At 48.3% G+C, this 27,783-nt stretch overlaps 1 protein-coding gene across 3 annotated transcripts in view; it reads left to right on the top strand.

Annotated features, from left to right (window-relative positions):
* Nucleotides 1-27,783, top strand: part of PAX3 (paired box 3) — a 98,743-nt gene that overhangs the window by 258 nt on the left and 70,702 nt on the right. For 2 of the 3 annotated variants that reach the window (XM_038585118.1, XM_038585116.1), the window contains exons 2-4: nucleotides 1,189-1,424; nucleotides 2,781-2,910; nucleotides 3,997-4,131. In XM_038585118.1, the coding sequence (XP_038441046.1) occupies nucleotides 1,189-1,424; nucleotides 2,781-2,910; nucleotides 3,997-4,131 (501 nt within the window). The remainder of the gene's footprint in view (nucleotides 1-1,188; nucleotides 1,425-2,780; nucleotides 2,911-3,996; nucleotides 4,132-27,783) is intronic. The other variant, XM_038585117.1, reaches the window with a different exon arrangement.

Here is a 27,783-nt window from a genome sequence, read left to right as displayed (position 1 = left end):
CCCCCGGCTTCCCCGCAGGCCCTGGGAGCCCAGCCCCGGAGGGAACGGTCGGGCCGAGATCCCCACTCGACTCCCCCTTGCACGCAGCGAGCGCAGTGCTTTCTGCAAACCCTGGCGGAGCTCGGCGGCCGGGCCTGCTGCAGGCCGCCGCTTTCCTTTGCAGTTTTGGAAATGCCGCGCTGGGGAGGGGGTCAACCGCCTTCTGCCCCCCCCCCCAAAGCAACTTCTCCGCATTCTCTCCGCCTCCCAAGGCGTCTCAAAATCGTCCAGCTGCGTCCATATTTGCTAAGCTTTTGTTAGCTCCGTAAGGAGTTTCTTGCCGGTGCAAAGTGTAGGGGCAGGCAGCCGTGCGTGCGTGCGGGGCACCGTGCTTGGAATCTTTAGTATTAATTGATTCATTAATTAGAGTTCCATTCATCTCTAGTGGCATCTGGAAGTTTCCATAACACTTTTGGGTTAACTGCCTTTCCTACACCCAGAAGGGACTCCTAAGGCAGGAAGACTTACAAGTCCGAGCCCTTCTGGATAGTTTGTGAGGTTGGAGCAACCGAGCGGGATGCTGATCCGGCGGGGCCGGCCTTCAGGCAGGGTCTAGAGTAGAATGTCATACCCTGAAGGTGACTAGAGGGGAAGGGTCTGTGCGCAGACCTTGCTGTCATCTCTGTCCCAAGGTGTAACAGGTGACACGCTGCCACCGGAGACTCTTTTCCGGACCCTCTTTGACCTTTGGCTGCTGCACTCTTAGCCAGAAACCCCAAGGACTGTCAGCTCCCCCAAGCTCCTCAGAGAGGGAGCAGATCCAGTTGAACAGGGTTTGGTGTGAGCGGAGTTCCAGAAGGCCAGCGTCTGGGTAGACTTTTCTCTCGGCCAGGGCACTGTTTCTTGAGCAAACCTCAAGATTCTGGCCTCAGGGTCTCCCCCCTTCCAACATTGCCACTCTCAGTGGGCCCAAAAGGAAGGCAGTTTCTCTGGGGCAAGTTAAGTGCTCCCGAATTGCTTAATAACTTGAACAGATGTGGTTGGAACAGGGTCTGGGGCGGGCAGCCGGAGGCCGCACAGTTGCAGCGCTGGGGCTGCAGCGGGCCGATTGTCCAGCAGAGTGTGAAGTTAGGGGGGCTCATCTTTCCGGGGCTCTCTGTTCTCTCGCGATGACTTTCCTCTGCCTCTCCTTTCGCCTTCTGCTCCCAGTGTCCACTCCCCTCGGCCAGGGCCGAGTCAATCAGCTCGGAGGGGTGTTTATCAACGGCAGGCCGCTACCCAACCACATCCGCCACAAGATAGTGGAGATGGCCCACCACGGAATCCGGCCCTGTGTCATCTCCCGCCAGTTGCGGGTGTCCCACGGCTGCGTCTCTAAGATCCTGTGCAGGTACCAGGAGACGGGCTCCATCCGCCCCGGTGCCATCGGCGGCAGCAAGCCCAAGGTGAGCGCACGGGTCTGGCCCTATAGGCCTCCGGCCCTGTGGTCTCCGGCTCAGGGAAGATGGGGCAGGGGGCAGGGACTGTCTTGGGGGGTTTTCCAAGGAGTTATTTTTCAGGACTGAGAAGGGGTGTGTGGGGTGTGTGTGTATGGTGGAGGTGGGAGGACTCGCTTGCCGCCTGGGCTAAACGCTAAGGGAAGACTCCAGCCTTCTTGCAAAGGAAATATAGCATTTTAAAAACTGTTCTAGAACCCTAGAATACTCATGAAATCATTTTAATAGGCAGACACCTAAGCATGCAGCTGCATGTGCCCACCTGTTGCTGGTTTCTTCCGCAAGAGTTTTCCCAGCTCCCACCCACTTCACTCGCCCTCGCCAAACCTCCTTTAAGGAGCCACTTTTGGTTTTCTAATGGTTTCTCTCCCACCTTCTGTCCCCAACCCCCTTCAGTCCGAATTGTCTTCAGGGAGTTAAAAGCTAGGGTGATTTGTTTTCTTTGTGATGAACAGCTGACCTGGCATTTAAAAAGCAGTTTGGTACTATCTTCAAATTATTTTGGTTCCTTTTTAAAAAATGAAAGAGTCACACTGGCTAAGGCTCAGTGGGAGGGGATTACATAGGGTCTGCCTTTTCTTCTGGATGTGGGGAAAATCCAATATAATTTTCTAGTTGCCACAGGGCAAAATCAGAAAGAAGGTTCTGGTAAACTGAAGACTTCCAAACACCCTGCTCCACCCCCCACCCTCAGCTCCTTTTGCACCTTCTCCAAGAGTCTCTGGAAATTACTTTCATTGAAAGAAAGAAAGAAAAAAAAAAAAAAAAAGAACCAGTCTCTCAAATTATCCATATTTGTTATACTCTGATTAATTTTTTTAAACCTATACCATCAGCTTTTGCATTTCATTCTGCTCTTCAATTTAGCTCCAACGTTGTGCTTTTTGGGGGAGAGATACAAGTTACAGATCTAACCTGATTTTTTTTTCTCTTCTCTTTCAAACATTCCCCCTTTTTAGTTTCATTTTCCCGTTGTTTCTGTGTAACGAGTTGACTTTCCTTATTTTCAGGGATCAGAAAGCACCTCCCCCACCCCCACCCCCACAAGATATTATAAGTCTTGTTAATGTATCCTGATTGTCCAAGCTTGCCTAGGGGGGAAGAGGGTCTCCAGAGGTGGGGCCATCTCTCTTCTACCCCTTCCTGAAACTGAACTGCCTCACGGAGCTGGGGTCCTTTTGCTAACAAGGGGGACTTCCCCAGGGGGTGCAGGACGGTGCATCTCACAGGGCTTGGAGGCCATAGGGCCTCCACATTTGGCCCTGAGTACTGGGTACCAACGCCTGCCTGCCTGTTCTTTTAAAGCAGGTGACAACGCCTGACGTGGAGAAGAAAATTGAGGAATACAAAAGAGAGAACCCGGGCATGTTCAGCTGGGAAATTCGAGACAAATTACTTAAGGACGCTGTCTGTGATCGAAACACTGTGCCCTCAGGTACCAGGCCCATTAACGTGTTGGAGGCGCGGAGGCCAGTCGCTGTCCCCCCCTCCTCGGGGCGCACGCAGGGGGGCCATCCGAGTCATAATCACCCCAAAGATCCATCTGGGCGATCTGGAGGCAGCCGCTCCAAGGGCCCTGAAACACTCCCGAGCCAGCCGCGGTCTCGGTGTTTCAGGAGAGGGGCTGAGCTGCTGGGCCCGGGGTTGAGACCGCCAAGGGCTCCCCGAAGAGGATTTCTGTCGAGGAGGCAAAGGCAGGAAACGCGAGGCGGAGGCCAAGCGTTTATTAATATTGATGCTCCCTTTTAAAGAGAAACAAATGTTTGGGTAACCCCAACCGAAGGGAGATGGGGCTGCGCCAGCCCAGGCTTCGCCGGGCAGCCGGGGAGGGGAGGCCTCGCTGCGGCCGCTTCTTCCGAGAGTCGCAGGGACCCTCCGGCGCCCCGGCAGCGGGCGCAGGGGCGAGGCGGGGGCGCGCGGGAGAGTTTGTTTTTAATTAAAAGGAAACTCCCTTTCCCCCCTGCGAGAACGAGATATTTCAGAGTATGGATTTGTTTACCAGACTGGGATCTGGAAAAAATAAATGGGGGAGAGTGCATTTTCTTTTGATTTTTTTTTTTTTTTTTACAATAGGAAACGATTCTGCAGTTGAAATTTAAACCCTATATAGAGCCCGGAAAAAAAAAAAAAAGTTGAATTGCAAGGGATGGGTCCGCTGCGGTTCTTCCTCCCTTGGCGCGAACCGCGGAGGCCCAATCCCCAGGCGGTGGTAGGGGCTCCGGGTGGGCTGGCGGGCAATTCTCTTCGCCTGGAGACTTGGCGCCCGGGCTGTGGGGCGGAAAGGGGAGATGCTTCCCGCCGGGACGCGAGGGACCGAGGCGGCGGCTCCCAGCTCTACCTCGGAGGTGCGGGCTCGGTCCCCCGGGAGCTGGCGGGGGCGGGGGGCTGGAGCCGGGGTGAGCGCGGTGGAAGGACCAGGAGCCCCAGGCTGCAGGCGCGAGGTGCGGGGCGGGCCCGGGCCCCGCTGGGCGCTCGGGGCGGGAGGCTCAGGCTGCGCGCTCCCCCCTCCTCCCACCTCCAGTGAGCTCCATCAGCCGCATCCTGAGGAGTAAATTCGGGAAAGGCGAAGAGGAGGAGGCCGACCTGGAGAGGAAGGAGGCGGAGGAGAGCGAGAAGAAGGCCAAACACAGCATCGACGGCATCCTGAGCGAGCGAGGTAAGCGGCGGCCGGGGCGGGCGAGCCAGGGCCCTGCGCGCTCTCACGTCGGGGCGCCCGGGTCACGGGCCTGCTCGCCCGCATCCACCGCACCCGGGGGAGGCCGCAGGCGCCCCCGGACCGAACACAAAAGAGCTCCTTTCTTTCTCTTCCTGCGTGCTAAGTCTTTCTTCTGCACCGCTCTCCCCTCCGGGGTCTAGGACCCAGAACTGCGGTTTGGTGCGGGGCTACCCTCTTGCCCTCGGCGGCGGCTGGGGCGGGCTTGGGGGCCAGGGGACGGCGGGTGAGCCTCCGGAGGCCGCAGGACCTTTGCGCTCTCAGGAAAGGTCCAGATCCCCAGGGGGTTTCCCATCCTTGGAGGAGGGGAGAGGAGACATGGACTCGCAAGTCTTTGGGGGCGTGCCAGCCGCCTTAGGAGTACATACATAATACATCATAGATACGTATATGTAAGCTGGTCCTTACATTGGTTTTCAAATGATTAGGGCTCGATGTCTGTGTGTGTCAGGGAGTATAACCCGCCCAAGATGTGGATTCTTGCGCCCCTGGTGTTGGCACACTGCCTCCACCTAAGGTGCAGGCCACCTGCTCCTGGCCGCCTGCGACCTGTCATCGCCAAAGAGAAAGGCTCTGCTCAGGAGCCATCAGTACAGCCTACTTCCCGTATACCTGCAGCAGAGGGTCCTGGGAATCTAAAGGTTTCCTCCCCTCCCCCCCAAAAAGGAAAGTGAACCAAGTAGAAGCTGAACAGGAGAGGGGTCCTTGCAGCAGTTCCCTGCTCAGCACTTTCGGCCCCGGGATGGCTGCGCCTCCACAAAGTGGCAGAGGGCCGGAGGCGCCTGGCGTCCCGGCTGCCGCTGGAGTTGCCGCTTCTGGGCCGGGCAGGACTCTGGTGGGTTGAGTTGAGCTTTGACTTGACCTGGAAGGGTAGGCGGCAGTCCAGGTGGGCTCGGACACTCCCTGCGGCCAGCTGGGTCCCAGCCCTCAGCACGTGGCCTCTGGAGTAGGACCGCCCGGGGGGGGGGGGCGGGGGGGGGGGGGGCTGGTCCCTTTCCTGCTCTCAGGGCCCAACCCCGGCGCAGGGCAGCAGCTTTACAAACCAGGGCAAAATCTGGGCAGAACCTTGAAGAGACACTTCGATTTAGATGTGAGAAACCCCAACAGCTGATTTCAGGGATAGACAGAAGCCTGGATGCTCTGGCTTACGCGGGCAATCAGGAAAAGACACCCCAAACCACGACAGGTTGGGCAGGAGGGACAGATGCGGTTGCTTTCCTTACAGGCAGGGGACTCACGGGATTCTTAGCGTAAGCCCCTCCTTTGGGAGGGGTGCTTTTCTGCTCCAGTCTCTGAGAGGACACCCCAGCTATATTCCAGGCCTCGAGGCAGCACAGAGGTACTGGGGAGGGAGGAAGGAGAGAAACCAGCCAATCCCAAACCCAACGGGCCCCTGTGGGCCGAGGGGCAAGAAGCCCAGAGCTCCCGGAGAGGCTCAGGAAGCAGGCTTTGCTACTTGTTGCTGGAGGCGCCGGCGGCAGACCCGCCGCTCCCTCGAAGCACAGGCAGCCGAGGCCCAGGAGACAAAACGCCCCAAATGAGCTGGTCAAACATTTGTACAACTTTTCCAGCTTTTACAAAGAAGGCCTTCTCTACACAATCTACACTTGGAGATGAACTTGGGAGACAAAGCCTGGAGAGTCCATTGAAACTCACACTTTAGCTCGGCCCAGACAAAGCTCCAGCTCGCAGCAGCTTGATGTGAACAAAGGAAGGCAACCTTTTTATAATTCAAGGAGAAAAGAAGAGAAAACAGCTCCACAAAGGGCCGAGAATAGACATTATGGGCTTGCAATGAGGGATGAATTATTCAATGAGCTCCAATAGCTGCTGCGCCAGGAAGTTTTATGGACTCTCCAGCGTGGAAAAAGTGGCTATTTCACCTACAAAATGTTTCTAGTCTTTTGGGCCGTCTAGCTGGGCCGGCTGCCATTCAAGGGCAATTGCTACCATTTTTAAAATCAGAGTATTCTCCCCAGCGGGGGCTGTACCGTTCAAAACACACACACTCCGCAGAGGCGGAAGCCTAATTTAATTTGGGGTTGTCAGAGAAGATGCGGGGTCCCTCTCTTCAGCGGCCCTAGCTCCCTTTCCAGAGAAGCCCGGGAGGGCAAGAGGGGCAGCGCGAAGGGAGAGAGTGAAGTGTAGCAATGGGAAGTCCAGAAACTTCCAAGCATTACCTCTGTTGTTTGGGCACCAAAAGTCACTGGCTGTCCCGCTTGTAACATAGAACATGAATGTTGATAAAGCGACCTGAGCCGGGAGGGAGAGGAGGCTGGCTGAGAAAGGATCTTGGGGTGCCTGGAGCAAGGGTGACCGCGCTCTCTGGAGGTTCCAGCGAGGGGGTGGAGAGGGGGGCGTCTTTCTACGTGCCAGACTCGGACACAGGAAGGCAGGCGCCCTGGAGGTCAGAACTGCCCTGGTCTTTCTGTGCAGTGCTCGGCCTTCTCCTGGGCGACCTCTCCTCCCTTGGACACTTTCCCTCGCCCGACCCGAGAGCTGCTGGGGTGCAGACTCGCTGCGCGCGCGCCCCGCGCCCCGCGCCCCGGCGCGCCCTGGACGCCGCGCACCCCTCCCGGGGCGTGCTCCCGGCGCCTTCGCCCCCGCGCGGAAGGAGAAGGCTGGGAGGCCCGGGACGGCACCCCCGCACCCCCCCCCCCGCCTCCCCCCTGCCTGCTCCCGGCCCTCCGGGGCCAGCACCGAGATCGGAACGGGCGCAGTCGGAGGAGCCCAGCCCCGGTCGCAGCATCGGGGGCTGCGGGCGCAGCCTCCGCGGCGGCCACTCAATGGGCGCCTCTGTTCCTCCCCCGGCGCGGCCGAGCGGGCCCGCGGGCGCCGCCACAATGGGTCGGCCCCCACCCCTGCGCCCTGCGCCAAAGCGCCGCGCCGCCCCCTCCCCTGCGCTCCGGCCGGCTCGAAGCTTAGCTCGCCGGGCTGCAGCCGACTCAATTGCCTCCTTTATGTCCTTCTCACTTTCATCTAGACGCAGCCCGCCTCCCCCCCCCTTCTCCTTTTTTTTTTTCTCTCTTGCCTGAGGCTCACATTAGTGAAATTTCTGCAACCTCCCCCCATTTTTTTCTTATTTTAAAGAAAGCCCTTAACACAAAAGCAGTGACTAATCAATAGAAACTGCTCCTTCATCTCTTCCTCCTCCTCCTCCTCCTCCTCCTCCTCCTCCTCCTCCTCCTCCTCCTCCTCCTCTCTCCCCTCCTCCTCCAGCAGGGTGACGCTTTTCCTGTTTGTGAGTTTTGGGAAACATTTTTGCTTTGTGCCGTAATGGAATTAGAGGACAGATGAGGACTGTAAATGGGACACGCGACGGCAAGACTCTCGCTTAAATATTTAGATGCAACGTTACAATTACTGACTTGTTGCCGCGGCTTTGAAGTGGCAGCTCGGGAGCGCAGGGGGAGAGAGGCCAGATTGCCCAGTTGCTGTTTTGATTGGGGCTGGAGATACACTTTCATAGGACTTGGCTTCCCCCCCTTTAGAAATCTCCAGTGAGCGTGGGAGGTTTGCAACCATTTCGGAGATGAGGCTGCGAGGCCCCCAGCGTAGGTGGATTGGGGCGCACCCTCCGTTCCTATCTCTCCCTTCCCATTTGACATTTATGAAAAGCGGGTCTTTTTTTTTTTTTTTTTTTTGAGAAAGTAAAAGTGACAAAAGTTTTGCTCCAGTCCCGTTGTTTGTAAACTTGTGAGCTTTTCCGCAATGAGTGGGACGCCGTCGGCTTTACAGGAGAGAAAGCAGTTGGAAGCGCAGAAAAGTTTGAACTATTTCATTTCCAATGGAATCATGAAAAGAGCACTTTATCATTAGCGGGGCTGCTGAAGGCGAGAGGAGCGGAAGGCCGACTTAGCGGGGAAGGATGTTGGGGCGCAGGGGCGCGGGGGGCGCGGGGAGGCGCAGGGCGGGGTGCAGGGGTGGGTGGGGGCGCGGGGAGGCCGGGCAGGCCCGGGAGGCGTTCTCCCGCAGCCCGGAATCGCGGGGTACAAGCTCTTAGGTTTGTGGCCTCGGAACCCTTATTAACGCGGACAGCCCACTCTCCAAGTCCCTTTGCCAGGATGCCAAATCTGACCCCGATGTCGCCTCTAGTCTCTTGAGTGAATTTTATATTTTCTGAAGCCCTTACGATGCCCAACAGGGAACTGGCACCCATTTAAAAGTGTCCTGGAAATATCAGGACTCGCATTAAATTAAAACCCCACGCTGCGTTCTTTTCAGGGATGTAAAAGTAGCAATTTTCTTGTTGGGATGATGAAAGAAAGAAAAAGAAAGAAAGAAAGAAAAAGAAAGAAAGAAAGAAAGAAAGAAAGAAAGAAAGGAGGAAGAAGGAAGAAGGAAGGAGAAGAAACGCAAGAACGAAAGAAAGACAGCTCCACAAGCCCTCAGCCCCCACCTCTCACTACCCACCCGATCCCGCCCGGCATCCAGCACTTCCCCTCCCCCAGATCATCCGCACCGATAGAGGCGCGATAGAAGAGACGAAAGAGAAAGAGAGAAAAGAAAAAACCAGCAGAATTCAGGTCTTGTGGGTTTTTCTTTTTTACTTGTTGGTCTTGTTTGGTTGGCTGCTGTATGCTTACTCTCTAGCCTTATTGAAAACATGCAGATTTTCTAATTAATGCTTGAAATCGTATGTTTATTTTGGGGCTTGATTTGATTGTTGATAGCACCGGAACGGGGGACGTCGGGGCTTCAAGTGCGTAATAATTACTGAAGGGTCATTTAAGAGTCCCCAGGGCTTCGCAATAAAACCCACCGGGGCGGTGAGGCGGAACCAGCAAGTGCGCCGCGGTTCAGGAGTGGGATTTGCCGAGATCAATCAGGTGAGGAGGAGCGTTGCCACCGAACCCAGTCGCACTATCCATGCATAAATATATTTGGAAGACAAAAAAAAAAAAAAAAAAAATCCTTTCTAACCGAGAGGTTAAAAGTTGAAGTCGTACCTAGCAAGTAAATTGCCAACGAAAATTAAAAGTCGCAGCAGCAGCAGCAGCAGCAGCCACAACGAGTGAGCCTGGGGACTGGGGACAGGGAAGGGTCCGTTCTGGGGTTCTAGACAGGTAACTTATTTATGCGGGTAAATAAAGATTAAAGAACCATTAAGAACGTACATATATAACTAACACGACACTAACAGACAATTAAGCAGTCAGTTTAATGCCTTATCTCACCGGCTGCTCTGGGGTTGTTTTACAACTAGGAATTAAAATCTGAAAAGGAAGTTTTCAGCAGCTCTGGCCAAATATTGATTAAGTAGCTGTTTGTTGATAGCATTGTTACGCATTAAAAGGCTGGGATCGCGGCCCCTCACTGGCCATCTTCTATTGTGAGGGATTCTGAACCACAGAGATCAAAGCAGGGATCATTTCAATTTATCTGTCTTGGAAAATCCTCCTTTTCCTCTGAAACCTCTAAGGAGGATTGACCAAATTCTCTTTAAGAAATTGGAACCCAAACCAGTTACATGTCGTAGGTTTGTAGAGAAGAGATTCGTGGGGTGTTTTTAATTATCCTATGGTGATTTCTTGTTTAGAGCTTAGGCTAAGATGGTGAATTTATCATCAAATAGATTCTCATTTTTGAAGGGTGGCTGGAGGCATGGAAGCTACTATCCGCCTGTCCCTAAATTTCTAAGTGTGGAACTTTCACCAAAGTTGTCTTCTAAGCTGCAATGATGTAAAGGAAAGATGTCAGATTTTTTTTTTTTATGTAAAGTTGGGTGGGGAATAATTAAATACACGGGAAACTGGGAGTTATACTGACTGCATTTCTCTACATGTGTTTCTATATTTGTGTGTTTATAGATGGTTACACGAGTCTCACGTATATTTTTTACCCCCTCCCCCCGCCCGCAACGTAGGAGTAGATACGTATTTGTGTGTATAGTTTGTACATCGTTAGAGTTTATTTATAAGTTCGTCACTATGAATTATGCTGGCAGTAAACTATATCCAGTTGCACAAAATAAAAGCTCATTTGTCCAGTGGATTACACTTTCTAGAGTCACCAGAATTTGAGGTAACAGCACAGCCTCCCAATTATTATTCAGTACTGCTGTTGAGGGCTAGGAAAAATCTTTCCCTGAATGATTTTATGACTTTTCAGCTCATGATTTTTAGATGAACTATTAGACTTTCTTTTTCTAGAGCAAGAATTCAATATATTTGGATAGATTTTTCTTTTATCGTGAGAGCTAAAATTCCTGCAAGGGCTTTTTTGGAAATACCATCTCTGCGCTTAATTTGCAAATGCCAACAAATCACTGTGAGGTTGTGAAATTTATGCCAGATCCAGGCTTTGGATATTCAAATGTGCATCCTAGATCTGTGTTTCTGAATCCCCTTCTCTGTGCCTATTGCGGAGCTAAATAATTGTGCATGGGGCTATTTATCTTTATTTCATTTTGTTTTTATTCTTTCTGGTTCATTCTTGAACAAGATAGGTCTTGATGTATAGACCCTCCAGTGGATATTTTCTAATGCATTTTATTATAATCTCCCAATTAATTAATATTTTACCTACGCTCAAATGTTCTTTGATAGAGTCCCAATCATTAGAGTGTAGAGAACTGCCTGAAATGGATTAAGCTGGAAGTGTGAGTCAGCTCGGATCTGTTATGGTTACCCTGTCCTGGGTCCAGATGCAGCATTAGAGAGTTCTTTGTTGCATATTCCACATGTACATGTATATTTTGTACATGTATGGAGTTAAAGTAACTTTTCTCCTTGGGTATCAGGCTACGTGTCCATGTACTGCTGGGGAGGGCAGCAGGATTGAGCTCCAAATTGGACCTGATGTCAGTACCAAGGCAGAATTACTGATTCAGGGCCTGGCTTATGTCAATGCCATCTCAATAAAGTTGGGGAAAATAAACACGATTTTGATATTATAGTAAAAACAAACAAACAACAAAAAGAACTGGCTGCCTTTATCTGAGAAACTGTGATCCCAGAAAATGAAAGGGAATTTCAGAAGTTGCCCTTCTCTTGGAAGATGCACACCAAGGTAGGAACAGAGGACCATCTTCTGCTCTGTTGGGAAAGATTTTCTTGCCCCATTGCTGCTGGTCTCTGGTAGAGAATGTCACATTCAGCTGTCAGCTCTGTCTTGCAGTGTTGGGCCAAACACGGAGCCCCAGCAGCGTTGAACTTTTTTGCTGGAATCAGGACATCTGTCTCCTAAGAAAGCTTTCTCTCAAATGATCTGTGTTAGGATTATGCTCTCAAATAACGAGAATAAATGCAATTTCCAGTTTGTAACTGTAAGGAACATGCACCATTATCAAAATGCCCATTAACATTACAGAACATCTGTTCAAGGGAGATGAGTTAGAAACTTCACCACTGTCAAAAGGAGATATGAAAACCATGGAACATAGTTGCTGAGAATGCTTGAGGAAAGGTTTTATGAATTCTTACCTTCAATGTCTGTTTTCTTTCCTTCTTGATAAGAACTAAGAAAAAACTAGCAAACAACTTCTGCTATGGAAGTGGCCACTTCTCTTTAAAGAAGAGAGCATATGTTAATAAGGGGTGAAGTAAAATTTAGAATTTGATTTGATGCACATTTCTCTTAGGAAGGAAAATCCTGACAAAGAATTTTACCTTGCACATTGCATGCAGCAAAGTTTGTAGCATTTGGATGTTTGCTGCAGGATTTTAAGCAAACAACAATAACAAAGAACGTCTTCTCTTTGGGGTGAAGCGACTTGATCAAAGTAGTCTGAGTTTTTGTGCCCTCCTTACTGCCGTGATTGGGAAGTCAATCTTCCTCAGTAAAACAAATTAGGACTCATGACAGGCAATAACCGAATAGCTGGATATTTGTCTCCTTCAACCCATTAAGGAATTTCACAACTGTATGTAATTTTCTTTGGGCAGATTTAATGCAGCTACAACAGTATAGTAACAAAATCTCAGTTCTAGGAGCCAATCAATTGATTCCATTTAAAAATAGAATCCATTTGAATCCATTCAAAATGCTCTGTGACAAGGATGGGAGGCTCTTCTTGGCTGACCAACGTGGAACTGAGGGAGAGGAAATACCACTGATTTTTAGCATTAAAAATGTCCGGGGTCATATCTATCATGAGTTCAAACAGTATCATTTTATGGAGGCTTAAGTGTAAATTTTTAGAATTTTTGACATCGGCCGGTAGGCATATTTCCGGAAATAACCACTGAATTAAATGTCCCTGCTTTTATGTCATTAGATGGAAATGATAAATAAGTTAGGGTAGAATAGTTACAAAAAGAAAGTTAAGTGCTGTGCAATTTATGTTGCAACATGGAATTGGTTTAATTTTTTAATTGCTTGCGGATTTTCCTAGTGAATTCTTATATGGTGACATACAAATTTGCATTTTTAATAGCCTACATTTGTAGACTGGTGATTTTACAGGTACATAGACATACAAATGCCAATATAGGCATAACTTACCCAAACAACCACCTGGGCATGGTATGGAGATGCTGATATCTTCCTTATTTCCCTTATAGGGCCTATCTTTATAAAAAGGCATTTTATTTTTAAGTAATGGTAGACTTATGGAGTCTATTTTCAAACATATTTTAAAATTCTCCCCATATTCAAATATATTATCACGATTAAGAAAATCTTGGCCAGTGGGGGTGAGTGTGTGTGTGTGTGTGTGTGTGTCTCAATTACCATGGTTGAGCTTAACCTGAACTAAAGAAAATTAATTGGTCCAATTCATTTTATTATAAGAAAAGCAACAGGTTCCTTCTTTCTGAATCCCTACTTGGCCGTTTTCCCGATGAGGTTCACTAAAGCATTTGAGTGTTTCTTGTCTGTTCTGACTTAAACACACCCCCACATCCCTTTCCCTGCCTTTGCTTGCACTGCAAGAGCCCAGGACCCAAGGCAAAAAGTGGCCTGTTCTTGCAGCTTTAGAGCAATTGAGACCACGCACATTTCAGGTGTGACCCCTCAAAGTTCAGTTCTGACGTCTATAAGATGGGGCAGGCACATCATACCAACATCCAGGGGGATATAAGAAGAGAAGGAGGAGATGCAAGTTATGTGCAAATCGCATGTATCATAGGAAAACTCAAAATCTTGGGGGAGAAAAATTCTCCGAACATGCAGAAAGTGACCAGCCTGCTGGCAGATGGGCTCTGCCCAAAGGCAGATAAAAAGCTTAATTCGGGGCTTAGGAGCAACAATGAAGCAATACACACACACACACACACACACACACTCACTCCACTTTCACTGAGTCAAAAAAGTTGAGTTGGTAAGCAACTATTTAGCATAATAGATTTTGTTGACATACTAGATAGGAAAAATAACAAAATTCGAAACCCATTCACTGGGTTGTCAAAAGATATTTCTAAATTGTTTTTTTTTTTTCTCCAAGTTCTGCAGATTTTCTCGCTTAGATTAATTTGGCTTTTTCAGAGTCCTCCAAACTGAACGTTTCTTTCTTTGTTTCTGTTTTGTTTTGATTTTTTTTTTGGGGTACACGTTCTTTTCGCTCCATCGGAGACTGACAACTAGTTGCTTTTTGAAAATGAGTCTCATGCATGCATGCATCCCCACTCCTGGAATTCTGTGGCAGTGCCTGGTTTTACAGAATCGCTTTTGCACCATTTCTCCTTCTGCCCCCTCTTCTAACTCCATTGTTCTTAAATATCTTCTTAGCTCTGCACCGCATGTGAGATTGTATACATTCCTCTTTGTGCATGATTCTCCTTCCCTCCTCTCAAACATGAGTTCAGAAATATTAAAGAAATGTTCCCAAGGAACGTGCGTTAAGCTGGAGGATACATTTCAAGGACCTTTCTATTTGATTCCCCCCCATCCATTTCCCAGAGCTCGGGACTTGTGTGTTATGTGGGTGCAACGCGAGAGCTGAAAACAAAGTAGCCTGGCTTGTGAGGCTTTGGGCTGAGGGGGGTGCCGAGAGCCCCTGCCCCGCGTGTCCCCGCTGGAGCAGCTCGCTGGTGCAGCCACTGCAGAGAAGCAAGGTTGTTTTCTTATCCCTGCATGCACTGGTCTGACCTGTCTCCGAAATAGGTCAGGCTGGGGCACAGCAAGTTTATGCAGCTGTTGGGGCTTAGGCGTCCCGGCAGGCAGCCTGGGTGCCTTGGTTGGCGGCCCCCAGTGAACTGCTAAAAATTTGCTGGCGAGCCACCAGGCCTTCCTTCTGAATCGTGTGCTTCCCCCCTTCACCCCCCACCCCCACCCCACTAAGGCTTTTAGATGCAGGAGGACTCCTGGATTATGGGGGCCAACCCTCAGCCTCAAAAGGGAAACAGTCTTTGATTCCGGGCATTGCACTCCTGTTGATGCAAACAGTCACATGAAACATATGCTTTGTCAGATTTCATTTTTAAATCACCCTATTTATTTTGACGGGGTAACAGATTCACTTACATCATTCTAAGGATACAGAGGAAAATAGAGTAACAGGTTTTCTTCCCATCCGTGTCCTTCAGTATCGTGGTCGCCTTCCCAGAGGGTCTGGGCATAAATAAGCAATTCCATCTCCTTCCCTCTTTAAAAAAGATTCTCTCCTCCCTTTGTGCACATGGTAGCCCACTACAGAGGCCATCCTGGGCCTTGCTTCCCCTTCCTCACACCCCCTCTCCCGCCCCCCTGAGCCGAGATCGCAGCAAGTCCGTGTCAGGGCCTGTTTGCACAGCTGTATAGTATTCCATTGCGCTGGTGAATGATGATTTATTTAGCATCGGAGAGTTTCCAGTCGAACGGCACCATTTGGCATGTGTGTGAGCTTATTTGTAAAATAACTCGTCCACGCTAGGGACAAAGGGGAGGCATTTGTAATTTTGATAGCTTCGGTGGCATTTTAGGACTGCACTGAGCACAGGTCGGGGAATGCCTGGTAGGCAGGGAGCAGGGGCCTGTTTGCTGTGGCCACGTGCACGGGAAAAATGAGACACTTTTCTCTACCCCTGGACGTTTCTTGAAGCAAAGTTGTGCTTAGGGATTTGTTCTTCCAACAGTGACTACCCTCTGGAAATTAATCTGTTGTTGTTCCAAATGGAATATTCTCTAAATCCAAGGAAAGCTTTTTTTTTCCTTTAATTTTTTGATTCTTCTTTTTTTCTCCCTTGTCTCCTGTTCATTTCACTCTCTGCCTCCCATCATGTATGAACATATTTATGATCAGCATTCTTGGCTATTTTTTGTTCTGTGCTGGAAAAATTATGGATGATTTTATAACAATTTAGAGGTGACTTACTCTGATTGTTGAGTTTGCAAAAGAGAATTGGTCAGGGTCACCAAATCAGGGCTGAACTAGTAAGAGAGCAGGTCATGAATAATAAAACAGGGTCTTATATTTCTAATTTTTGAGAAGTGCTGGCCCCGTGTTCTTGGGGTTTCTTGAATTTGGTAAAGGCTGATTTTTAATTTTACGAACTTTTAAGGGGCATGTATCCATTCCTTTCTATGCACAAAGGACTTTTTATGTTTTTGCACATACCTTGCCTCCCTCAAATCATTTCAGCCTATTTTCCCTTAAATCTGATGCCCAGGAATTCAGTTCTTGATGCTGCTGAGTACCTGGCTTACCTAAGCTGGAAGTCCGAGTCTGTGAAATGAGCCAGAAAGAACTGTGTTTCAGGCGTATGAGAAAAACAACCCTCTCCAAACCCTCCTGGGAAAACTGAAGATGTGAACGCCAATACATATGATGAAGTAACTGTTTCAGGTCATTCCTTTTTTAGGAATGGGTCTTTCAGAAACAGGAGCCTGAGCTAGGAGCTAAGGATTCATTTTTGAAAAGCAGTATCTTGGTTTGGTTTTAAAAAAGATCAGAAAAACAAAACCAATCTTTTCTCTTGACCGTTCCTGGTCAGCCGGGCTCCAGCACGGTGGAGCTAGGCCGGGGCAGGAAGGTACCCTCTCCTCACTCTAGAACTTTTGTCTGCAGTTGGAGAGAAGGCAGCTAGATGGACACTCTGGGCGCTCTCCCCGCTGCCCCTCAGGGAACTGCTCAGGGAACTCGGAGGGAGTCCGTTTGAACGTGTAAACAGGCCCGGTGTTAAGAGCATCTGCAAAGAGCCGAGAAGAATCAAAAGCAGCCCCCCCCCCCCCGCCCCCCCAGCTCTGTACTTACTTTGGATTGAATCAGGCCCAGAGTTTGTGTGTCTGATTAGTACCTGCAAACGCGTGCGGCCCTCCACACAGGAGGGAGGGCCTCAGGGGGCTTCATCTGGCAGAGATGTTGATGGGTTGGTCAGGTTGTCGGTGACACAGGCCGAGTCACCGCACTGGAGAGGCCCACGCATCCCCACGTTGTTCTCACGCGCCCGGGTCGAGGGAGAACATTCTCCGGGGCGTGGCGGGGGTGGCTGGCTCGGGTGGGCGAGCAGGGATCGGAGTGAGAGCCGCTCCCTCTGCTGATCTGGAGACTTGCCACCTTCTCCAAATGGAAAGGGACCCAGGGATCCCCTGGAGGAAGTGCTTGCACTTTCGGGCTCATGATTTCCTGACGAATAGGGTCTCAGTGTCCGAAATCCTGGCTTCTGGGTGGAAAGCCCTGGAGCTTCTGAGGCCCCTCAGAGCATTGAGGGCAGGGGCTAGGAGTCTGTCTCCGGACGTCCCACTGATGAATGGGGTGTCCTCATAGCCCCGGGGGGGACAGCAGCACAAGAGAGGGGTACGGTTTGGGGGCTCCGTCCAGGTGGCAGGCGGCCTGGCTGCTGTGGGGGGGGGGGGGGGGGGTGCAGGGGAGGCCCCGTCTACCAGTTCCTCCTGGGAGCCAGCGCCTGCCTGCCTGTGGTTGCTGGGCCTGCCAGGCTCTGAATACTTGCTGAATTGTCTGCAAAGGAGCTGGCGAGGGGAAGGGCGGGATCTCAGCACCGGTGGCGGGTGGCAACTGTGAGGCCAGGCTCTCCCGGGCCCGGGCTCCAGCGTGGAGGCCCGGCTGCAAAGGCCAGTGGCCTCCGTGGGATTCAGGTTCTGGAAGCTTCTCAGCGACCTACTGGGGCCTTGCCTCTTCAAGGTCTTCTTGCCTGGGGAAGGTGTCAGCGGGTGTCTTGGGACATTCCTGGGTGGGAAGCCAGTGGGCTGGGAAGGCCCCCTCACCTGGTTTTCCTCAGAGGCTCAAGAAGTGGTCAGCGGAGTGGGGTGCTGGTCCAAGCAGGTACTCGTTGCCTGGCGCACTCTGGGCCGTGTGGTCTGTCCTTTTCTTAGGGAAATTTTTAAAAAATTTATTCACAAGAGACAGAGAGAGAGAGAGGCAGAGACACAGGCAGAGGGAGAAGCAGGCTCCATGCAGGGAGCCTGATGTGGGACTCGATCCCGGGACCCCGGGGTCACGTCCTGAGCCGGAGGCAGATGCTCAACCACTGAGCCACCCAGGTGCTCCCCAGGCTTTGATTTTCCTACTGGAGTATGAGCGTATACCTTGGGCAGATAAGGAGAGGAACGATTTCCTTATTACAAAATACAAATGACGTAGAAAACCAAATTTGGTCTGAATTTTGTTTGCTGTCTGGCTTTATCATTTTATTGAATTACTATAATTGAATGTTACTAGTTTAAACTAACAATTCTTCCCATGAAATGAATCCTTCTTATTATGATTATTATTTTTTTTTATTGAAAACACAAATTAAATTCATTAGAAAAGACAATGACTATCTTTCACATTGAAATTCCTGGTACTTGGAAAATCCTTTTGGAAAAGCTTTAGGAAAAATAAAACTGTCACTCAAACCAGAGTTTGTAGGAACTGATGTTACCAGAACAAGTTTGGGCTTTTTACAGGGATGCTTAAAAACCTCCCAGCCCCGCACCGCACCCCCCGCCCCCGCCCCACTCTGCCTTTCAAATCCTTTGAAAGTGTTTCCCCCCCATTTTCTTTTACAAAGGCCTCTCTGGGCTGACCTTGGGTAAAAGAGGGAGGTCTGTCTCAGATGTTGTTCCTTCTCCTTCCCTGTGTCCCCCACCACTGTCCTGCCGTCATCTAGCCTGTCTTCCTCTTGTGCACCCCTACTCCACACACACGTGTGACGAATCCTTCCACCAACCTCTTCCTGGTTTGCTTGGAGACTCGACTGGTTACCTCTCCCTGGGGTGTTTGCAGTTCCCAGAAGGACCCTGGGAGCTGATAACCTAACACGGAGGAATGAATCCCTGATGGTGGAATTCCACATGCCCCCGTAGGAAGGAAACCTTTTGGGGGCAGGGAGGAAAGGGATGGATTTCTGCTGCCCCTCAAAACACACCCCTGTGGAGCCTAGCTTCATGGTGAATGGCAAGACTGGTTCTGAAGTGAGGGAGCTCCTTGCCGGTGAGTCTGACCTGCCAGGGCATGGTATCCACTGGTGAGCTGTCCAGGAGGAGGCAGGTCCAGGTGGGGCCGAGAGCATTCTCCATCACAAGTGGATTTTCCATACTTCATGGGTGCCGGGGAAGGGCCTTGACTTGTGTCCTTTGGGCTTCCTGGCAAGGAGCAGGGCCAGAAGAACATGAAAGGTCTGGTCTGGCCTAGAGCTGTAGACAGGGAGGGTATTGTGGGGCCCGTCTTACGTCAGAGCTCAAAACCTTTTCTAAGGAGCAGACATCTGATCTGAGCTCTCACACTTTTTGTTTATTTATTTTAAGATTTATTTATTCCTTTCAGAGGGAAGTAGTGGGGCTGGGACAGGGGAGGGAGAGAGAGAAAATCTTCAAGCAGACTCCCTGCCAAGCACAGAGCCTGATGCAGGGCTCCATCCTACTGCCCATGAGATCATGACCTGAGCCAAAACCAAGAGTCAGATGCTCAATTGACTGAGCCATCCAGGCGCCCCAAGCTCTCTCACACTTTTAGCTGCACCTGGACTGATGTCAGAGGTCAGCAGAAATGAGTCGTGTCCTCCCCTCCCCCCATCAAAGGGACTAGCTCCCAAGGGGCAGCCAGGATGGATCTGCTGGCTGGGAAAGCTTTTGGAAAGTGCACAGAAGCACTTCCAGGAGGCTTCTAGAAGGCCAGAGACTCCTAGACTTTCAGTGCTGGGGTCTCGGAGAGCCCCTTGCTTCGGAGGTTGTAGGCCGTGAACGCCCCAGGGAACAGCTGGGATTTATTCCATCTGTGATATATGGGGTTCAGAAAGAGCCTGTCATGTTTGTGAACTATGAAATGATCTTGAATTCCTGCTGAGCCCCCAAAATTGGCATTTAGACTTGATCGATGTTTTATAAGTATGAGGTAACGACAGCAGAGGCAAGCATGTAGAAACAGTTTACATTTCCCCCAGGTCCCCTCAAGTGGAGGATGAAAGAGGAGCCTTGTCGAGGTGAGCGTACTGCAGAGGGGATGAAGCTGGAGCTCCAGGGATCCTCACCTGTGTGGGCCCCACCCATCTTCATGCTATTAGGTTTCTGCAAATGTCACAAAATCAAGATATGCTGGTGTTTGCTTCTAAGAGGGGCTCCCTAGATTATGAAGGCTTCAAGTCCCACAAAACTGCATCTATCCTCGTCTTTGTTCGGTTTCAGGTAGGAAAGCTAGAAGCGAGGAGAGACAGTCCCTGTGTGTGGACAAGGCCTGGCATGGATGTGTATGAGAGCAAAATAATAATAGTAATAATAATAATAATAATAATAATAATAATAATAATAATAATTTCTCCTCTACTGTGTCTTGGACTTTAGGGTTGTCAGGAGGCTTCCTTATTTCTCATGCCTTATCCTGTTTACTTATGGAGCCAAAGTCTGGGTGTAGCAACCCAGAGCTGCTAAGAATTGACCTGTGTGGCCCTTATACTACACAATATCCCTGGTCCTTGCAGGGAGCCCCTTAGAGGGATCCTGCACAGATTCCTTATAAGAAGATGAGGAACATCTGTCCACTCGTGGGATACAGGCAGGTGGGCAAGAGCCCTAATTTTGGGGGTGGGGGGACTTGGATTCCTCAGCTGTAAAAGTTAGATGAGGCAAATTTTAGATGTCTCTCGTAGGTCTCCAAAACCATGCCCATGACCCGGTTGCTTTTCCTCACTCCCCCTTCCTGCGGGAAGCAGAAGCCCTGGTGAGGCGAAGGCTCTGGTGTCTCCCGGCTCTGGCGGGACGTACGGCCAGGTCCCGTTCTCGGCAGACCCTCGGGAGCCCCAGGCAGCCGGGGAGTCAGGGCAGGGATGGAGGGGCCTGTGACCTCTCGATGTCTTAGCAGGTGAGGAAGTCCTACCTGTCTCGTCTTTGGAAGGTGCTGGAACAGTGAGGAGGACTAGAAGCTTGCTGTGCTGCGGAACAGGTGGCCAGGCCACCTCTTCCCATGCACGCAGGGCAGTGCACGGTTTCTTACACCTCCTGTCAAAACTGTGGCTTCCAGAAGAGTTGGAGACCCCTGGGGGTATGGTTTTGAGAGTTTCCCCCTAGGTTAGATTTGCTGAAGCAGGACAGTAACATTCCCTCTTTCAAGTCATCTGTGTCTGGATATTTTTCTGTGTGACCAGAGAGGGCCACATGAGATTTCTGGTAGCTGACCAAGTCCACGCCAGAAACCAGGCTTGAGGAGAGAGAATCGGGTGATGGTCCATTCACTTCATCTGTTTCTGCTGTGGTGTTGTAAATGTAAATTAACTCCCTCATTAGTAGTTGTCAAAAACTGAATCAGATAAATAAGAATTTTTTTTTTGCCTTGGGTCAAAAGACATGCATAGACACAGGGAAAAAATTGGATTTGAATCAATTAATTTTTTCCATGAAAAGCTGAGTTTTGAGGGAAAACTCAAAGATTAAATGGTAGATAATTTCAAACCTAAAAATATTTAGGTTTTGCTTAGTCCTTGCTTTTGCAAGGACTTTGCAATTAAGCATTTCAGAAACTTGAATGTAAGAAATATTTTTGTTATGCTGAAAACAATTCAAGGAAAGATGTCACAGCCTATCAAGTAGAGATTTTAATAATCTTTTCCTCTTCACTTTTTCACTCTTCTATTTTGGCGGAAGAAAATCATTTCTAAAGTCAACATTTACGTATTGACTTTTTAGGTTTATATTCTGAAAATAGACGATGAATCATTCAAATGCAGGGGACCTTAACAGCAAAGACCCAATGACAAAATCAACAATGTCAAATGCATTGTGAAAACTTATTTTTTTGAAGAATTTCTAGAGCACATGAAATATCCAAACTAATCTTTGCATGCATAATTTTTCTCATGTATCTGATAATCTATGGCTCAAGGTTTGTTGTAGCCTTCTTTATCTTAAACAAATAGATTTGTGGAAACACATGTGAGCGAATATTGCTACAAAATATCTACTAATCTTTTGAAATAGAAGCTGAACGTTATAAAACCAGAACATCGGGAAGAGGAACTATATATGCCCCTTTATACATTCAGAATAATAAGTACTACTGTTTACCATATGAAAGGGGTTGTTTCTATTTTTCTTAGTGATTATCCTGTACTCAGATCAAATGTACTGCGATTTTGAACCCTGAATCGCAAATTAAAATTTTTATTTGATAAGAGAGAAAGTCACTACTTGACCTGTAGATTAAAGAAGAAATCTGATCTTTGCTACTTTTAGCCAACATTAGAATTTTTGCCGAGTAACTCCATACAAATCAAAACAATTCGAGTTGTCGACTCTCCTTTCTGTATCCGTGAGCGAACCTCTGACTTACACCGCTGCCCGAATTTGTGCTCCGACAGGTCTGAAGGAGTAGATTTGGTGAGAGCTAACGTTTGTTTAATGTAGTTCGAATAGTAAGATAACCATATAACTTTTAGAAGGGCAGACATTTGTAATGCTTTGCCAAGTTTGGGGTGGCGAGCAGTACTTGATCTGAGTATTTGATTTCTTCGACTTACTTTTTTTCATGTTTTCTTAAGGAAGTGCTAGTGGAGGTTCGAAGAAGAGTTGCCATTCTATTTAACTATATAAAAACATTAAAGTATTGTGGGGAAGGCGGAAATACATATGCTTCAGGTTAAAATATTGAGACATCTCGGGTATTTTAACAACATTTCCACTATAAAGTAGCGAGGGCAGCCTTATTTTTTAGACTTCTTTTACACAGGAGGTTACATTTGCTGATTGATACATGTACTGTTTGCCACTTTGCTATTTAAGGCGGTGGTTTTTTAAAATTTTGTAAGTAGAGTGCTATTAGAATTTTTTTTTTGCAATTGTCCAGAGGGATTTTTAAAGTCAGTGTGAATACAGATTTATGTGCATGAAAGAAATGAGATCACACGCTAAAGCCCAACTGTGGAATGACATTTTATAAAACGTAAGGTAGAGATACATTGCACTGAAGTTGTTTATATTAATGATGCTCTAAGACTTTGCTGTACACTTCGTTTTAGATGTTTGAGATAAAAAGGATGCCTTTAGGATCTGGAGAAAGTGAAAGTGTTGCTGTGTGCAAGGAGAGGGGCCAGCAGAGCAGAACACATTCTAGAGAGTGCTGAACATTCTTCAAACGCTAAGGATTCCGTGTATTTCACTTTTCAAGCCTGTTGTGAAGTTGATTTCTCACATGAGGAGTAAAAAAAAAAAGTCATTTCCCTAGAAAGCAGATAAACGCCAAACTCCAAATTCACTCACAAGGCAGATCACAATTTTGGCTTCCTTGTTTTTATTTGAATGATGGGAATCTTCTAACAGAGGGAATGAGTCGACAAACAAATTTCAGAAATTGTAGCACCTACTTTGTCATTTTGTGGTTGAATTTTAATTCTCTTATAGTCCTGAGGGCTACCAAATTACCTAAAAAAAAAAAAAAAAAAAAAAAAAAAAACCAATGAGTTTCTCAACAGAAAGAAAAAAAAAAAAGAAAAGAAAAGAAAAAAAAAAGAAGAAAAAGAAATTACCCAGGGATGCTGTAACTTCCAAAACAATTGTTCCTGCTAAGCTTTGTACGGCTCTAAATACAATCGAATATTAATTCTATCAGACCTAGTTGACTTAAAAGCTAGGATGGATCAGGAGCTGATTTTTGGCATTCTTTCATTTTTCCACTCTTTTGTTCACTTGACACACAGCTTTTATACACTGGCTTTGCGGGACCCACTGGCGTGATCTCTGAACAATCTGTTCGAGGAGGAAAGGGCTCCTCCAACCAGCAGCCGGAGTTTTAATTAAATACTGTCCATCCTGTCTATCTCAAACAGCTGCAGAAATAGCTGTTGGCGTAAAGGTATCAATGAACTTATGTTCTCTGGTGTTAATAGGGCAGAGAACCTCCTTGGTGCTTAAAAAGCAAAACAAAACAGAACGCACACACGCACATCCCCCACCCCCTGATCATGTCATTATTATTTTTAAGTTACGAGGAATCCCATTGAAGCAACGGTCCCATTCTGTAGAGCTAGACTCAGTATCCTATTGTAAGGGACACGCAGGTTGAAGAAATTATTTTGTTTATTAATCCAGGTTACATGTCCTGCCAGCCTGGCTGGAAGAGAAAGGAAAGAGAGGTGTAACTTTCAGCACACACTGATTTGTTCTTATTACATAACAAAAGTCTATTTCTTTATCATGTTATCATTCAGTTAATAAAAATTAGCTACAATAACAGCATCAACTTAAAAACCCCTCAAAGTCCAGGGGATTTTCTTTCACAATGAACATGAATACTGTTCAGAAATACAAACAGTCAAAGGATAACTTTAGGTCTGAAAGAGAAACCTGGCAAGGGTAATTGAATAAGCCTGGGTCCCTTGACTGTGTCATGGTGAGGGCAGTCAACATGTCATAATTAGGTTTATTGAGGGCCATTCCAACAATCTGCTTCTATTCTTCCTGCCTTATTGTCCACAGCTAGGCAAATAGCCAAGGGACAAAAGGAATCAAGTGCTGACAAAACATGAAAGAGGAAAAAGATTTAGCTGCTTTTATCAAAGAAACTGAGAAGGACTTTGTGTAAATAAAATAAGTGACTGGCCATCCTGCATTTAGGCAATGCCGTTTTCATTAGAATTAATTCTTGACATATTGGAAGAGTTCCAAGGGAAGGATTTCTACTTCTGACAAGTTTAATTTGTAAATTAAAAACAGTTGGTTAAACATGAGCCTCCATCAACAAAACTTAACCAAAGCCATACACGGCAAAGGCCTAAGCAGGTGAAAAAGGCAATGACTTTGAAAATAGTCTTCCCCAAAATTATGCAAATTCTTATTACTTCATAACAAATGTTTCCCATTGAAGGCTACAGCAGGATGTCTGCTCCTAGGGGTTTGTTTAGATCACATTTTCTTCCCCTTTAAGCCTCTTTAGTTGACATAACACTTACTCCGCACTGGTTCTTGGGAGAAGCAGCAGCAAGAGCGGAAGAGGTACAGTTAATGTGTGTGTGTGTCTTTTTTTTTTTTAAGAAGTCCAGGAATACGACTTTTCTAAGTCTACATTTCAGGACAGGCGGCTCCGCTTTTTCTTCGCCGGAGGTGAGAGCTTCTTGCATGTGGGCTTCTGATTCCTAACGGGGAGAAGGAGCGGAGCCTGCGCCCAGCAGTCATCAGAGCCGCGGTCCAGGTGGCGTGGTGGGAGGGTTGCATGCCACGCCGGGACTCGGTGATGGGGACAAAGTGACACCCTTTGGGCCGGAGGTCCAGCTGGCCTCTGGACAAGACATTCATTTAAGTCGAGGCAAGCCTTTTACTAAGACAGCTGCGAGTGGCGTGGGGATGCCGTCCCTGTTGCCTTTTCGTAGTTGGTGGGATAATGGGCTTCCGAGAGGGGTCCTGCCCAGGGGCCTGCATTTCAGGAGCACTGTTTCAGGCTGTACACGGCCAAGTGGCTGGAGGAGAGAACGCCGCCCCGAGTGATTCGTTCCTTGGGAACATGAATTGTGCTTAGGTATCAGATGCCCCTCGGTGAACATGAATTGTGCTTGGGTATCAGATGCCCCTCGGTGTTCTTGAGAGTTACGTAGGAAATAAGAAACCTGTCCCTCGGGCGGCTTCAGGCAGCAGGCTGGGGGTTGAGAACTTCATGTTGCTTTGCTTCACCTGACACCAAGGCGTTATGGGCGATTCACATTGCTTGATTCCTAGGCACTTGAAATTAGGGTGAAAACATTTATTTCCTCGTCTCAAAAAAAAAAAAAAAAAGTCATACCATAACATCAGATAGCAGGTGTGCACACACTTTTAAGTGGAAAACCCTGGACAAATGCAAAGGATAATCATTACCATTGGTATCACTACTATCGCCTTGTGCGATGGAGCTAATCAACGGCTGCATGTGTATTGGTGGCAGCACCCTGGGAAGCGTTGAAATACTGGTCCAAACATTTCTCCTGTGGCCCATGAAGCTGAATTTGCAGTGTCTTGAGGTTTTTCCACTTGTGGGTTTTGGAAGAACCCAGAGCACACTGGACCGCCCAGATCTACTTCGGCACCAGATGCAACTGTGATTTTTCTGAAAGGCTTTGGCGGTGAAAAGACTGACTTGTCCCAGTTCAGTCGCTCAGCTGGCTGTGTGATGGAGGGGAACTCCCCAGCCCCTCTGAGCTGGATCCTTCCCAAGTGGCAGTGATCCTATCGGCTTCACTACCTCGAAGGCTTGTTGTGATAGGTCAGCGGCCTTGAACACGTTCGAAGTTCTGATGGAACATAAAGTGTTGTTTACTTGTGACCTGCTCGTTGCTTTTGTACTTACTGACACAAGATTTGGTAGCCGATTCGAGCTGCCTAGATGCTTCCTCAGAGTACAGGTTAATAGGAATTAAGTGGATCTTCCTGTGGCCAGGCCAAAATACACAATTCCTTTTGTCCCCCGGTGCCGGCAGGGACGTCGTTGCTGAGATCACATTGCTTTGGTGCCTATCTGGTGGATGAGCGGGTCTGGGAGAGAGTGCTGCTCGGGGGTTTGGATTTGGGCTAAATAAGGCTTTTGATTCCCACATTGTTCCGATGCCTGTTGGCTCATGTCACAAGATTAGAAAGCCCAGCAGGCCAGGAAGGAGTTGCTCTGGAAGGAGTTGGAGATTTATGCAGATTGGCTGACTCTCTGACATTTATTTGCTGCCCTTTTCTCCCTCTGTTCTGGCAACTCTGAACCAGATGGACAAGCTCATGGAAAATAAGGCCGGGGAGGAGGCGATGCTTCTGCTTTCTTCCAAGATGAGGGAGCACTCCCTTTCTTCCTTTCGTCTGACCTGGAGGGGGCAATGGTACACGCGCCCAGTCCAAAATTGGTACCTGACCTTTGGAGACCATTTGAAACATTCCAACAGGGATCTTCCCTGTTCCATCACCAAGAGTAACAGAAACCCTGCTTATCAGCCATCGGCTGGAGAGAGGGGAGTCCAGGTGTCGTGGTCCACCTGGTAGCGGGGCACCAAGGATGTCCTTCCAGCCTGCGCTAGGATGCTAAGTTCACTGGGACTGCAGTCTTTCCTTAATCAGCAACCCCTCCTAAAAGAGGGTGGTGGCTTACTGTTTCGCTCTGTCATCATTTATGATGTGAGCTGTATTTTACCTTATGCTGACCTCCAGGGCCCATGGTGCATCTCCTGTAGTTGCAGCTACAGGATTATGTATCACAAGGAGACAGAGGACAGCGGCCACCAAACGGTGATGGCCCTGGGGGGAATTTGGCCTCCACCTCTGGGAGATTGATAGCTACATAGATGTGTTTTCCTATGTTAGACCCTAACTAAATTCTCTGTACTGGAAGAGTTAGGGAAGGATCAATAATTTAAACACAAATGGTCACATCCAAAGTAATGATGTCGTGAGCTCTGGGACTACATATACATATATATATATTTATTTATTTATTTTCGAAAGTTATGGGTTTTCCTACATGTTAAAGTCATAACATTTTCCCTCCGTGTTACCTGTGGCGTAAAATTTCAAGCTGGAAATACTTGATCTCAGGCACGTTGCTGAGCCCCGCCCTTGGAGTCTCAGTGTTGAAATATGGGATTAAAAATGGTGAATGGATTTGCTAATTACATGCAGTTTTTTCTTTTCCTTTCTCTTTTTTTTAAGGAAGTAGGGGAGGGGAGTGTGCGGCTGACGAATTTAGCCTTATTATTTATTTTATGTTGTCAGTGTTTGTAGACTTTTTTGTTGTTGTTGTTTATCTTGTTTGTTTGAACTAATCACTACTTAAGGAAAAGACCTCTCCGGACAGCCTCCCCATCCCTGTCCCCAAGCCTTTAGCTGGGGGTGACCATTCAGGCATAAAAACGTGCTTATCTGCAAATGAATGGCAGCTCTTCGCTTCATTAAAGCCCCTTTCTCTTTTGGCACTCGCATTGTGACCCTTTGATATTAATTCAAAGGGCAATTAAAGAATGCGGCCCATCTTTGAAGTAAGGCATTCAGAGCAAGGGTAGGGATGAACCTGGACCTCTGATGGACTGTGTGTATTCAACAGGCCTTTTCAAGGCAGTTTGAAGTGAGTCAAAGAAAATGGGCAGGAGAAGGTCAAAGAGAAAAAAAGGGCTAAAGAAACAGTCTGTATTTGTTCGGAGTATTAGCCAAGCAAACTGCAAATAGCAACAAAATGAAACAGTTAATAGAGCAGCCAGACAGAGCCATGTCAATCACTTAACTTGGACAGCGTTAGGCGGACGGAGGCTCCCTCTGCTGTGTTACCTAATTATCTTGGGAAAGGCAGTAACTGGAAGTAATGGTATTATA

Source organism: Canis lupus, chromosome 37 (genome assembly GCF_011100685.1).
Source record: "Canis lupus familiaris isolate Mischka breed German Shepherd chromosome 37, alternate assembly UU_Cfam_GSD_1.0, whole genome shotgun sequence".
Lineage (NCBI taxonomy): Eukaryota > Metazoa > Chordata > Mammalia > Carnivora > Canidae > Canis > Canis lupus.
The sequence above is the reverse complement of the archived record's forward strand: the minus strand, read 5'-3'. Positions and strand labels throughout refer to the sequence as shown.